Genomic DNA, 13,828 nt, shown 5'->3' with positions numbered 1-13,828 from the left:
TCCTCTTATTTACATCATTAAATGATTTATTAGATTGAAAATATTTGATGTATTAAAGTTTACAAATAAAGATTTATATAGTCGAAAAAAGTCCGATAGAACCAATAGAAAGGTAACTATTTTGTCACATTTTTAATTAAATTTTGTTAAATAAATTAATTTTTTATACTATAAATATCTTTTTTTTCCTTATAAATAAACACATTTGCATCCCATTTTAAATAAGATATACAAATTACCAAAACTTAGAAATAACAGTTCAAAAGTTCAATAAAAATCCTACACGCGTTTTTAAAAAGAAACATATAACCACGCACTATGTCATTCCAGCTAGCCAATACGACACAACATAGGTTTCCGGACTAAACGACTGGTGTATTTACACCACTCAATAGGCATGTCGGGTTTGCCGATCGGTTTCCGATGCAGTCGCTTTCTTTCGCATCTGTTATAGGTAATTTGTGACTGGAGTGTCCGATTTGGTGCCGTGTCCGAATTAGAGAAGTTCTACTGTACTATAATATGACTACTATTTTTTTTATCTTTATCATTAAAAATTAATTGAGGGTGAGAACGAGAGGTGAGTGACAAAAAAAGAAGAACGACGTCGACGTTAAGAATTATTATTTTTAAAGGGAATACTAAGTTTTCTGCTCTATACTTTTTTAAATTCGGCCTTATAGAATATGAATACATTAATATATTAACCTTTAAAAGAGAGAAAAAAACCTTTAATTAGAGCAAAATTAGTATGACCGGAGGTCATTCTCCTTCCGTCGAATTCAAAAACAATAACCCGAGTACGATAACGGATAAGAATTACCATAAAAAGTATCTCGGGGAGATGAAAACACCAAATTTGTGGACGTGGGAAGCAAAAATGATTATTTATTGAGCCTTAAAGTGTTGATAAGTGGAGCTTTCGGTGCGATATCTTTGGGAATATCGTAATAAGCAATCGACTACCATTTAGATAGTGTCGGATAAGATGCCGCGAAGCCATAAATCAACGCCTTTGAGAAGGTGAGAACGCGAGGCATAAACTGTATTTAATAAGGGTGGCGTTCTAATTTCTTTCTTTTGCGTTTTTTTTTGGTTTCAATCTCACTTGTTGTAGAGATGTGTTTAAAAAGGAACCTTAATAAGTTGAAAAAGATATATACAGGGTGTCCCAGAAATAAGTGCAAGTAAGTGGTGGTAGATCTCGATAAAAGAAACATATTTTCTCTTTATCGTTTTTCAAATAAGTCCAAAATAACGGAGTTATTTTATCTTGAAAATTTCCAAAAAAAAATATTTTTTGCTAAAATTTTGAGAACCACTAGATCTTTTTTGGATTTCTTTCTTGTAAATTTAATCAGTTTCAAGCACTTGGTGTAGTATTCAATTTAAATAAGTTAGTGTGTCAAATTTCGAATATTTGGATGATGAAGACATATTTAATTATTATCAACTATATATATAGAAATAACAAAAACAAGGAACTTTTGGGGCATCAGGGGGCACCCCATTGTATTTACCCCTTACTTCTGCATGCGGGGCTCTGTAGAAGTGGACCGACTATCCCTAGCGACTCGTAGGAACACTATGAGACTAAATTATTATGAGTATTAAATACACCACCGGTGAAGCTGCGGGGAAGCCCCCTAGCGACACTGGGAACATGGGGCGGCTGACACTTGCTTGGGATCATCCTCCACAAGTGGCACACAAGCTACCACCTTCTACAGCAAGATGAGTAAGCGATATAAGCTACCGTTTCGTCTACCCGGCCTGGGTCAACCAGGCGGGTTAGACGATCCTCTGAGATTAGGTCTTAGCGGAGCAGAAGCACGGAGATACCTCCGACTGCTTCACGAAGGACTTCCTCCAGAGGAAGCAAAAGCGAAAACACTCCTCCGAAAAGGGGAGAGTTTGTAAAGAAACCAAGTAACAACCTGACTCATTTCCATCAAAGGGAAAGAGAGGGAGCGAGAACCTCTCACCTCTTCTCCGGCAGGGAAAGAAAAAAACCAGGATGGAAAACCGTCCAACACCGGGAGGCAAGCAGGGACGGATCACCAGCTTTGCCGCTATTGCTGGACAAGTGAAAATGGCGGTGCTGCCAAAGGATTTCCCAGAGGTTGCTCTGACCACCGACCAGCAAACGTCTCCAGAAGAGGCTATACTGGACGAAGTAGTGGCGATCGGATCGCAACACGATCTACAAAATGTGGGTCAGCTGCGTTTTGCGGGGATACACTTTTGGGTGGACATGATCCTCATAGATTGTGTATCTCAAAAATCGGCGAATTGGTTGTTGGAAATCGCACCTAAGCTTAAAAATTGGCAGGGGCCGGAACTGGTTGCAGTGAAGGGAGAAAAAATCTCTAAAGGGACGGCCATAACGGTCTTTCTGCCGAGTAGCAAGAGGAAAGACACCACCTACAAGCTGAGCCTTATCGAGGGTCATAGAACTTTAATATAAGAACATCGAGTTTGCGAGTCATCAACTCGAGGGAGGAGGGTCATGGTCAGGTCCTCACAATAGGATTTGACCTCAAATCCAAGGAGGCAATAGAGAAAGGACATATCCTCTATTATAGATACGGGACAACACCTATATCAGTTCTAAGGAGAGACCAAGTTAAAGAGGTGGGGAAAATGGAGACAGATCCTCCAGCCTCCACCTCACTGGTTTCTCAGCCGGAGGCAAGCTCCTCGACTGTGAGGAGCGGCACGGAGGGCGAAACTCCAACCGTGGAAGGGTGTGTACCCTCGGAGGAAGAACTGTTATCAGAGGAAGATGGGAAATACCCTGTCCCCTCTACAACAGGGGTATGATGGGTTATAGATTGTGTGATGACTCAAGGAAGGGGGGCGCAATAGATCTTTAAGGTCGCAGTGATTAGGTTGTAGTGCCCCTCTTACTCATTCTAGATTCTACATTCTACAAGCAACTTTTAGAACGCGACGCAATTGCGACCGCGGGAAATGGTCGCAAACAACTAACAGTTCTGCGACTGATTGCAAATTAATCCCGTTTGAATCGATTGGTTTGCGGCTTAACATTACTATACGCTCTCGAGGTTGCAAAACAGTAGCAAGCGCAACTGATTTGCAACAATTTGCAATATCCATATTATTCCAAAATGTGAAAAACAAAAACAACAAAAAATAAAAAGAGAGACGCAAAAATCGGAGATTTTAACAGACACTCCATTAATTCATTCTAAAAGTAACAATAAAAGAGAGAGTCTTAAGAGACAAATTGGACAAACGAAAACTCATAACTCAAAAAAGCTCTTAATAAAAATGCCCCACCCTGCTTCATTTCCAAGAGCACAACCTTTGATATGTATTAACTTGATTGATATAATATATTAATTTTTGATATGCGGAGACAATTTCAAAAATTCAAGACCAGGGGAGGACTAGGTCCAATATAATATATGTAAAAAAATGGTCTCACCTTATGTGTACTGATTTTCGTTCAGGCATATAATTTTGTGACAATTGCAAAGATGATATTCTTTGTAGAAGATCCCCAAAAGATTTTTTTTCACTGAATTTAATTATTGTTGTACTCTCACAAGGATTGTGCCTTAATATAAAATTAGTTGTTAAGAAGACTGTTATACACTTTCAAATTGCCACGTCAAACAATGTTCTTCAACCTAAATTTAGTTTTTTTGATATATTATTTTGTGGTTTCCTTCTAGCTTGTAACTTTCAAATTAAAATACTGCTCATTTCTGACATCTTTCCATATTTTATTTTGTACATTTTGCCCTTCGTTCTCCCAGTATGCCTCTTAACATCTAGATTTTTTCCACACATCAAAGTTGTGTTTTTTCTAATGGAACACCCTGTATATTCATTGCTTTTCGGATTCTAGGAAAAAAATAAAGGTGAGTTTTATTAAAGAAGCATAATATACCTAAAATCTAAGGATTTTGACATATTTCACATTTTGTGAAAATGAAGAGTAAATTTTAAATTTCGATAACAGCTATCTAAATTTTAGTTGACCTTGTATAGCCTGATATTTTATTATTACAGTAACCATTGTATCTTAAACCAAATTGAAATTTGACCCGAAAAGTTATACGGGGTGAGACAAAATTAATTTGTAACATTAGTCACTTTTAGAAGCAAGCTACTCCGTTATTTTAAATGTAACACCCAGTATATTTTCCGGTGTTCAATGGGGAATTTATATATCTTCAAAATATTATTAAGGTTGCCTACCCCTCAGACAAAGATTTTTCTAGATATTTTAATTTTTATGATTTTCCGTCAGTAGATCTTTATTATTTGGCAAAATCTAATAGGTGTCTGTGTGATATACCTTTTGTTAATTTAACAAAAATTAAAGAATGTAGAGTAGAACATTCAACGGTAATAAAAAGATAGACGTTAAAAACATATTTTAATTATTACAGAATTGAAACTAGATATAAACTTATAATTATGTGACAAAAATTAGCTAGATGAAATCAAATGCTCAAAATGCTTTCTTTCCTGTTAACTGCATAAAATGATTGTCTTTTCAAAAGTATCTTCTCATTTTAAAAGGCATAATATGTGGAGTTCTACCTCGAAAAGCAGCTACAATAGTTCCTCTCATGTTGTCGACAATAGTTGGTCGGGTTTTGTAAACACTGTCCCCATTAACATATCCCCATAAAAAAAACACACTAAATAAAATCAGGAGCATTTAAGTATTCTATTAATTGGTGAATGCAGACTGCGTTCACCAACTAATAGAAACATATCAATTCTTTCTGATGTAGAATAAGTTTGCATTTTTGGCAAATTTCTGAGAATTTTTTGTTTTGTTTTAACTGGCACAAAATGATAACTAGGTAGTTGTTAAAGTCTACACTAATTAGACAGCTATGTTGAAGTAACATCAGACATATCACAGCCACCTAGATTTTATCAAATAATAAAGATCTATTCAGATCAAATCATGTAAATGAAAATATCTACGAAAATCTTTCTTTGAGGGGTAGGCAACATTAATAGTATTTTGAAGAGACATGAATTCTCCATTGAATATCGGAATAATATACTGGGTGTTCCATTTAAAATAAAAGAGTAACATGCATTTAAAGGTGACCAATGTTCAATATTAATTTTGTCTCACCCTGTATAACTTTTTGGATCAAGTTTTAATTTGATTTAAAGTAAAATAGTTAATTTAACTACACATTAGGCTATACCGGGGTAAATTCCAATTTAGGTAGCTTTTATTCCAATTTAAAAAATGCATGTTCATTAGTTCTAGAAAATGTTAAATATGTCACAAACCTTACAGTTTAGTCATATACTTCTTTTATAAAACTCACTTTTATTTTTCTCCCAGAATCCGAAAACCAATTAATATATAGGGTGTTCCATTACAAAAAACACAACTTTAATATGTAACTTTTTTTGGGGACACTCTGTAGAACTCTCTATATTTTTAAAAAGTGCTCCGAATTAATCTATATATGCTCACAAAATTTTATTTCAATAAAAGCTGTCTCTGTCGTTAGTTATATTTAACTTTTTGCGGTACCTCCTATATTTTACCCTTGTTTGATTTCACCTAATAATCGACCGTTTTCATACATAAGAGCGACACACTGTATATTTTATTTAAAAATTATAGGGGTGAAGGGTGAGGGGTAAGTAAATAGAAATTTTATTATCTTTTAAAACTATCTATGAAACATATATCTAGGTATATTAAAAATTATGAAAAATGAAATGTTAAAAAAAAAGACTCTTGCGGCAAGAGTCGTGCATACTGTCTTGGTCTTGCGCCAGTCTGGTATAGTCGGTATTATTCTTGGTCTTGCAGCCGCAAACCAAGACCAAAACCGCAAACCAAGACCAATCTCGCTCATCACTAGTTAAAACATTGGCAACCGTTATCACCTATGAAAGATAAAAATGATAAGTTACCTATATTATTCCCTTCAAAAAGGTGCTATGGGTTTATTGATAAATAATCAGAATGGCGAAACAGAACATTAACTTCGATTATTTTTGGCGAGACTATAATGAAATTCTCCCTGATGATGCCTATCCTGTAGGAGTTGATACACTCCTGTACACTGATGTTGACGTTGGCCTGGCGTCCGTAGAAGAAATACCTGGGGTATACCCTACAGCAATAAGACCAGGAAAAACCGTAGTTGTACCGATAGATAGACGAAGAGAAGCCAGCAAATTTAAACAGGTATTCTAATAGTATTTATTCTCACTTTAGCTTTTAAGAGTTCTACACTCAGATGCAAAAAATGCAAATGAGAAAATTTTGGACAAATTTAAAGTGTCATATTTTTGTTATTTTTAGCCTCATTTTCATGATTTTTTTAGCAAGCTGTATATAATTATATGAACTTTAATTTGTAAATTAAGTTTTTATAAATTTTAGTATTTGGCATATTATTCAGGGTTAATCGAAGGGTTGTTTCTTTACCCTAACTTTAAAACACCCTGTGTAATAGTTTCATGCGAAAATTTTCCTAAAAAATAATTTTACGGTCAGAACCATGACTCCTGAACATTTTGTTTTTTGATTCATGGCAATACATGCTTTGGTTAATTTTTAAGAGCGAAATGAACTGATTATGATCAATTCGCAATTTTTTCAATTATTACTGTTTTTTATAGTCTCTTTTATAATAGATTGCGTCAGTTTAATGCTTTGCCAAGCGAAATTAAAAGTGTGTGTATTTTTAACAAAAAAATTGTCAATTTTTTGAGATTCTAATGTATTTCTTTTTATATGTATAGTGCTGGAATATTTTACTTTTAATTAGCCAAGTGCTAAATAAAGTTATTATTATTATGCCATTTACGAAATATATTTTTCCATATTGAAACTTTGACTGTAATATTTCATGGAAGGCTTTTTGTGGTATGGCAATTTCAAAATAAACATTTGATTGTAAAAATTAACCCAGATTTTTCTTAGATCCTGTGTACGGGGCAGACTAAACGTTTGAAATGGATGTCTGCTAGCGCCACCTCAATTCTTAAGGATATCCCAAAATCAAACCACCCTATTTTAGCGGGCATAGAAGGCAGGAATCGTCTATACATCGGCAGACAAAGAGTCGAAGGTGAAATAGTCATTGGAAAAATTCTAGCTGGCGATGTGAACAATGCTTTGATGTGGTATGCACATCACCATACTGAGAAAAGTCTCTCTTCTTATGATGTTCTGACTTATGACACCAGTGCTGAAAACGTAGGTTTAGACTCAACATAAAATATATTTTAAGTTTATAAACCTAGCTTATCCCTCTAGTATTACGAGGAAATATTAAACATTCTGGAAGTTAAATTAAATAGTATTATTATATTAATATACATATACCTTCTATATTAAGTATACCATGGATAGTACACAAAACAATGTGTTCACTACCAACCAATGTTTGACGTCAACAAATATTTGGACTGCTTTTAAGTTTCTAGAGTAAAATTTTTGATTAATTATGATCATTCATTCAATATAGAGTAGTATTTAGCTGTTTTATAATTTGTTAAAAAATTTTAGAATATTTGACTTTGTATTTCAATTTTCTATATTATTCCATTTAATAAACAATTTATTATAATATACAGGGTTGTTCACCACATACGACACGGAGTATTGTAGCTAAACAATTAGATTTTTACAAATTGTAAGTTTTGGGTTCGTTGAAGGACTATTAGAGCTACAATTTAAAAATATTTTTACAAAGTACAGAGTGTCCCAAATAAATAAAAAATATCAAAGTTGTATTTTTATAAATGGAATACCCTGTATATTATTGCATTTTTAGTTTCTACGATTAAAATAAAGGTAAATTTGATTAAAGTTTATTACACTTAAACCTTACCGTTTTTGAAATATTTTCAATTTTGTGAAATTGCAGTATAAATTTTAAGGCTTCATTTCTCCGAGGGTATCAAAGTTTTTAATACTAAATATTTACTGAAGTATATTTATTGATCAGTTATTGTGTTCCAATAATTAAAATTGTTTTGTATAAATTTATAAAAAATCTTAAAAAAATGTAACAACAAAATAAAATATATGTGTTTAAGAGTTTTTCCGAAAAACTCACCGGTTTTTAAATAAAAAATAATTTAATATTTGAGGGATAGTTTCACCCCCTTAGAATTCGAGTTTCAAAATATCCCTTCTTATCGAACCTCTACACCCTAAAGTCAATCTGTTTTCCAAAAATCAGCTTTTTACGTGGAGCGCTTTAAGCAGGATCGTGATTAATCAATGACCAGATTTTTCGAAACACCCTGTATACATTTTTAAAAAATCTTAAAATATGTAAAAAAACAAAATAAAATAAACGTGTTTAAGCGTTTTTTTCGGAAACTTGACCGTTTTTTAAATAAAAAATATGACACAAAATGATAACTAGGTAGTTGTTAAAGTTGAACTAATTAGACAGCTATGTTGAAGTAACATCCGACATATCACAGCCACCTAGATTTTATCAAATAATAAAGATCTATTCAGATCAAATCATGTAAATGAAAATATCTACGAAAATCTTTCTTTGAGGGGTAGGCAACATTAATAGTATTTTGAAGAGACATGAATTCTCCATTGAATATCGGAATAATATACTGGGTGTTCCATTTAAAATAAAAGAGTAACATGCATTTAAAGGTTACCAATGTTCAATATTAATTTTGTCTCACCCTGTATAACATTTTGGATCAAGTTTTAATTTGATTTAAGGTACAATAGTTAATTTAACTACACATTAGGCTATACCGGGTAAATTCCAATTTAGGTAGCTTTTATTCTAATTTAAAAAATGTTCCTTATTTCTAGAAAATGTTAAATATGTCACAAACCTTACAGTTTAGTCATATACTTCTCTTATAAAACTCACTTTTATTTTTCTCGCAGAATCCGAAAATCAATTAATATATAGGGTGTTCCATTACAAAAAATACAACTTTAATATGTAACTTTTTATGGGGACACCCTGTAGAACTCTCTATATTTTTAAAAAGTGCTCCGAATTAATCTATATATGCTCACAAAATTTTATTTCAATAAAAGCTGTCTCTCTCGTTAGTTATATTTAACTTTTTGCGGTACCTCCTATATTTTACCCTTGTTTGATTTCAATAATCTACCGTTTTCATACATAATAGCGACACACTGTATATTTTATTTAAAAATTATAGGGGTGAAGGGTGAGGGGTAGGTAACTAGAAATTTCATTATCTTTTAAAACTATCTATGAAACATATATCTAGGTATATTAAAAATTATGAAAAATGAAATGTTAATAAAAAATATCGCAAGACTCTTGCGGCAAGAGTCGTGCATACTGTCTTGGTCTTGCGTCAGTCTTGTATAGTCGGTACAAGACCAATCTCGCTCATCACTAGTTAAAACATTGGCAACCGTTATCACCTATGAAAGATAAAAATGATAAGTTACCTATATTATTCCCTTCAAAAAGGTGCTATGGCTTTATTGATAAATAATCAGTATGGCAAAACAGAACATTAACTTCGATTATTTTTGGCGAGACTATAATGAAATTCTCCCTGCTGATGCCTATCCTGGAGGAGTTGATACACATGGGCAGAATGTTTACGTTGGCCTGGCGTCCGTAGAAGAAATACCTGGGGTATACCCTACAGCAATAAGACCAGGAAAAACCGTAGTTGTACCGATAGATGGACGAAGAGAAGCCAGCAAATTTAAACAGGTATTCTAATAGTATTTATTCTCACTTTAGCTTTTAAGAGTTCTACACTCAGATGCAAAAAATGCAACCGAGAAATTTTTGGACAAATTTAAAGTGTTATATTTTTGTTACTTTTAGCCTTATTTTCATGATTTTTTTTAGCAAGCTGTATATAATTATATGAACTTTAATTTGTAAATTAAGTTTTTATAAATTTTAGTATTTGGCATATTATACAGGGTTAATGGAAGGGTTGTTTCTTTACCTTAACTTTAAAACGCCCTGTGTAAATTTTTAAAAGTCAATAACATTTAGATAAGGATTAAGGATTAAGTTTTAACAAAAAGTACAAATCTACGTTCAGCATGGAACAAGTGGAAGATTCATTATGAAAAAGACCAAGTTAATGGTCGAAACATACAAAACAAACAAAAAATATATCAATAAACAACACAACAACAAACAACAAACAAAAATATATTAATAAATAATAATTAATGTATTAAATTTTTAAAATATTTATTTACATGACCTCAAACCAAGAATTAAATTTTCTTAAAATATATTTCATAAGGTCAAAGAATAATTGAAACTAAAATGTTCTTTTTATATGTATAGTGCTAGAATATTTTAGTTTCAATTAGCCAAGTGCTAAATAAAGCTATTATTATTATGCCTTTTAAGAAATATATTTTCCCATATTGAAACTTTGACTGTAATATCTCGTGCAAGGCTTGTTGTGTAATGGCAATTTCAAAATAAATATTTGATTGTAAAAATTAACCCAGATTTTTCTTAGATCCTGTTGTACACAGGATCTAAACAGCCTGAACGTTTGAAATGGATGACTTCTGGCGCTGCCTTACTTAGCTCTATCCCAAAATCAAACCACCTTATTTTAGCGGGCATAGAAGGCAGGAATCGTCTATACATCGGCAGACAAAGAGACCAAGGTGAAATAGTCATTGGGAAAATCCTAACTGACGATGTGAACAATGTTTTGATGTGGTATGCGAATGACCATACTGAGGCAAGTGTCTCTACTTATGAGATTCTGACTTATGACACCAGTGTTAACGTCGATTTTGACATAAAATAAAAGATAAAATAACAACATAAAATATATTTTAAGTTTATAAACCTAGCTTATCGCTCTAGTATTACAAGGAAATGTTAAACATTCTGGAAGTGAAATTTAATAGTATCATTATCTTATATTAATATATCTTCTATCTTAAATATACCATGGTACAAAGCAATGTGTTCACTACCAAACAATGTTTGACTTCAACAAATATTTGGACTGCTTCTAGAGTAAAATTTTTGGTTAATTATGATCATTCATTCAATTTATAGAGTAGTATTTAGCTGTTTTATAATTCGTTAAAAAAATTTAGGCTATTTGACATTGTATTTCAATTTTTTATATTATTCCATTTAATAAACAATTTATTAATCATACATATATTAGGTGTAATTGATTTGGAAATAAGCCCATAAAGATAAAATGAATAAAATCCCTTTTTTATATAAATAAATACTTTAACAGTTACAATTAGTGGTGTATTATTTATTTTAATTTTATACCATCCAATGATTCTTGAGAATATCACGGATTTTTTTCTTATGAACCTGTGAGAACTTGAAAAAAAAGTGAAGAGTTTAAACTTTTCGTCACGTGATTAAGCTTGACCGGCACAGCGTTGTCCACTTGTACATATTTTCTTTTAATCAAAGTATTTCAAAAAACAAAAATAAATGAATTATTACATTACAGGGTGGCGCATCTCATTCGCCCTGGTTGATATACGAAAACGGAAAGATGTAGAAACAAAATATTTTAGGGTATATGTGGGGAGGAAATGTGCACAATTTAAAATTATTTTGAAATTTACAGATTATACAGGGTGTTTCAGAACAGTATTTCGTTTCATTTTTGGATTCTTGGGTCCAAAAAAAAGGCATTTATTATAAGGGTTAAATATGTTTAAAATCTTTGGTTTTTGAGATATTTAAAAATATTTAAATTTGCATGCTACAGTAAAATAGATTATTAACACCCTGTATATTACTTTTCAGAATTATTTCTTGTGCTGAGTTTAAAGGTAGAGAAATGAACTTTACAGAAAAATGTTATTGCTTCCTTAAATTTATACAGGGGTATCAGAAATTGCTGATCAATTTTAAGAATTTATTTTACATAAAAACTTCGTTATTTCAAGTACAACATTCTGTATTTTTTACAATAAATCGAAGCAGATTCAAATGCTCATTTAAACTGTATTAGGGTTTCCTATACCCATCTAGCTCAGATTTTGAAAAAGAGTAACGTTTCAATAAAATGGCATTCAAGAGAGGGCTAGTGTCGCCATGGCAAGTTTCCAGTGACAGTTAGTAGCTATTTTCAAAATCGAAATTAGTTTATGGGCTTATTTAAATTTATACCAGTTTACTTTTATTTAATTTACCGACAATAGTTTAATAAATAATATTTATTAAATATGTATTTATTATTCTATCAAGAAAAACGAAAAAATAGTTCTTTGATTTGATTTTCTATAAAAAAGGCAATTCCGGCAAATTCATTTTCTTCACTTCCAATGACAGGTTTCTGCCTAATAGGTTTTTTATAAACCACACTACCAGGTCTGCAAAATAGGACAAGTAGTTTTTCAAAGGAACGCTTATCAGGAAGATTCCTATTTGGATATCTTTGAGCATAAGCCTTTGAAGCCAAGAAGCAATTTTCTCAAAGATATTTAAACTCAAGAGATACAATTGTTTACCTTTCTCCTTCATCAGCCATTATTCTATCCTTATTTTCCCATCCCTCTTATACCGAAAACATTTGCCAGATTTACCTGTATATTGGTATTAGTATTCGATTAAATACCACAACCAATTATTAAGTAATAAATAATTTCGTTATATTTTTGTAATATATCAACTACATTAATTTGCTAACGTCAATTTTTTCATTTAATGCTTAATTCAATAAATTCAATAATGCTTATCATGGTCGTGTTTCTTTTAATAATAAAAAGCAGTTTGGCAACGTCAGTTTTAGAAATATGCCGGCGTAGTACAACGTATTTCGGGATGAATGGAAAATCCTAGATTCTCTTTTTGCAATGTTGCTATGCCGCTGATCAAGCTCCATATTCTTTATTTGCAGTATTATAGTATTTTTGCGTTATTTTGTGGACTTCTGTGGACACTATTTTGAAAATATGGTGCATTCATGTATTGTGTACAAGAGAGTGTATCATTTAAATCCAAATTTAACTTTTCACCGGTAAATACAAATAAGTAGGGTTAGGTATATTACTATATCCTATTCTCTGTAGATCAGAGGCGTACCTAGACATAAAAAATAGCAGATCTCTAAATTATATTTTTAGGTTTATTTTTTAAATCATATTTATTATGTTTTTTAAATTATATATTTATTAATTAAATTATTTGTAGGAAAAAGGTACATGGTACATACTAATTACCAATAAGTTAATAACAAATTCTGTTTCCCTTTTAAGAAAGAGTATTGAATGTTAAAAATTAAATTTAAGTTCTATAAACCGCCTGTAATTTATAAACAACATATATTTTCGAAAAACCGTACTTTCTTATAAGAATAAATCTAATCTAGGTATCTATTTGGGTTTGACAAACCATTACCTACCTTTTGTGAAAATTTTATTGGGGTGAGCCAAAGATGGAATTTTGCGGCCTTACTTTTTTTGTTACCGTTACAATTTTATACGGCTTTTGTTTTAAATTTTGGTTGCTATAATGTAAATGGACATCTTTTGACATACATATAATTAATGTTCTTATTACATGAATTTTATGACTTTCTTACATTTTATTGTATTGAAATTCTTTGCACATGCACTTTTTATTATTTATAAACAATATGAATTTTCTTTTGCAAACAAGAGAAAAAAAAAAACTAAATATTTCTTTAAACTAAGAACCGTTTACTAAACAATCACCATTTTATTTTATTTATGATTTTGTAAAATTATCGCTAGACTTTTCTGATGACTGTATATTATAATATCAGATAATTTTGTTTAGATATACAAAATCCGTATGATCGAATAAAAACGGCGTCCAGTTGGCTTGTA

The 13,828-nt window shown here is 31.6% G+C and overlaps 1 protein-coding gene across 3 annotated transcripts; it reads left to right on the top strand.

The window, feature by feature from the left end:
• Positions 1-5,894: 5,894 nt before the first annotated feature.
• On the top strand, positions 5,895-11,216 carry LOC115886925. Of its 3 annotated transcripts, none has more exons than XM_030906251.1 (2): positions 5,895-6,211; positions 10,501-11,216. In XM_030906251.1, the coding sequence occupies exons 1-2, from the start codon at positions 5,987-5,989 to the stop codon at positions 10,798-10,800; spliced, it is 525 nt and encodes a 174-aa protein (XP_030762111.1). In that variant the 5' UTR covers positions 5,895-5,986; the 3' UTR covers positions 10,801-11,216. The 3 variants fall into 3 exon arrangements, with proteins under 3 accessions (XP_030762111.1, XP_030762112.1, XP_030762114.1); XM_030906252.1 differs by lacking the exon at positions 10,501-11,216 and adding an exon at positions 6,953-7,560 and having other exon boundaries at positions 5,947-6,211; XM_030906254.1 differs by lacking the exon at positions 5,895-6,211 and adding an exon at positions 9,472-9,722.
• Positions 11,217-13,828: the final 2,612 nt, after the last annotated feature.

This window comes from Sitophilus oryzae, unplaced genomic scaffold (genome assembly GCF_002938485.1).
Source record: "Sitophilus oryzae breed Bouriz unplaced genomic scaffold, Soryzae_2.0 scaffold_535_pilon_pilon, whole genome shotgun sequence".
Classification (NCBI taxonomy): domain Eukaryota; kingdom Metazoa; phylum Arthropoda; class Insecta; order Coleoptera; family Curculionidae; genus Sitophilus; species Sitophilus oryzae.
This window is presented reverse-complemented; position numbering and strand designations above follow the sequence as displayed.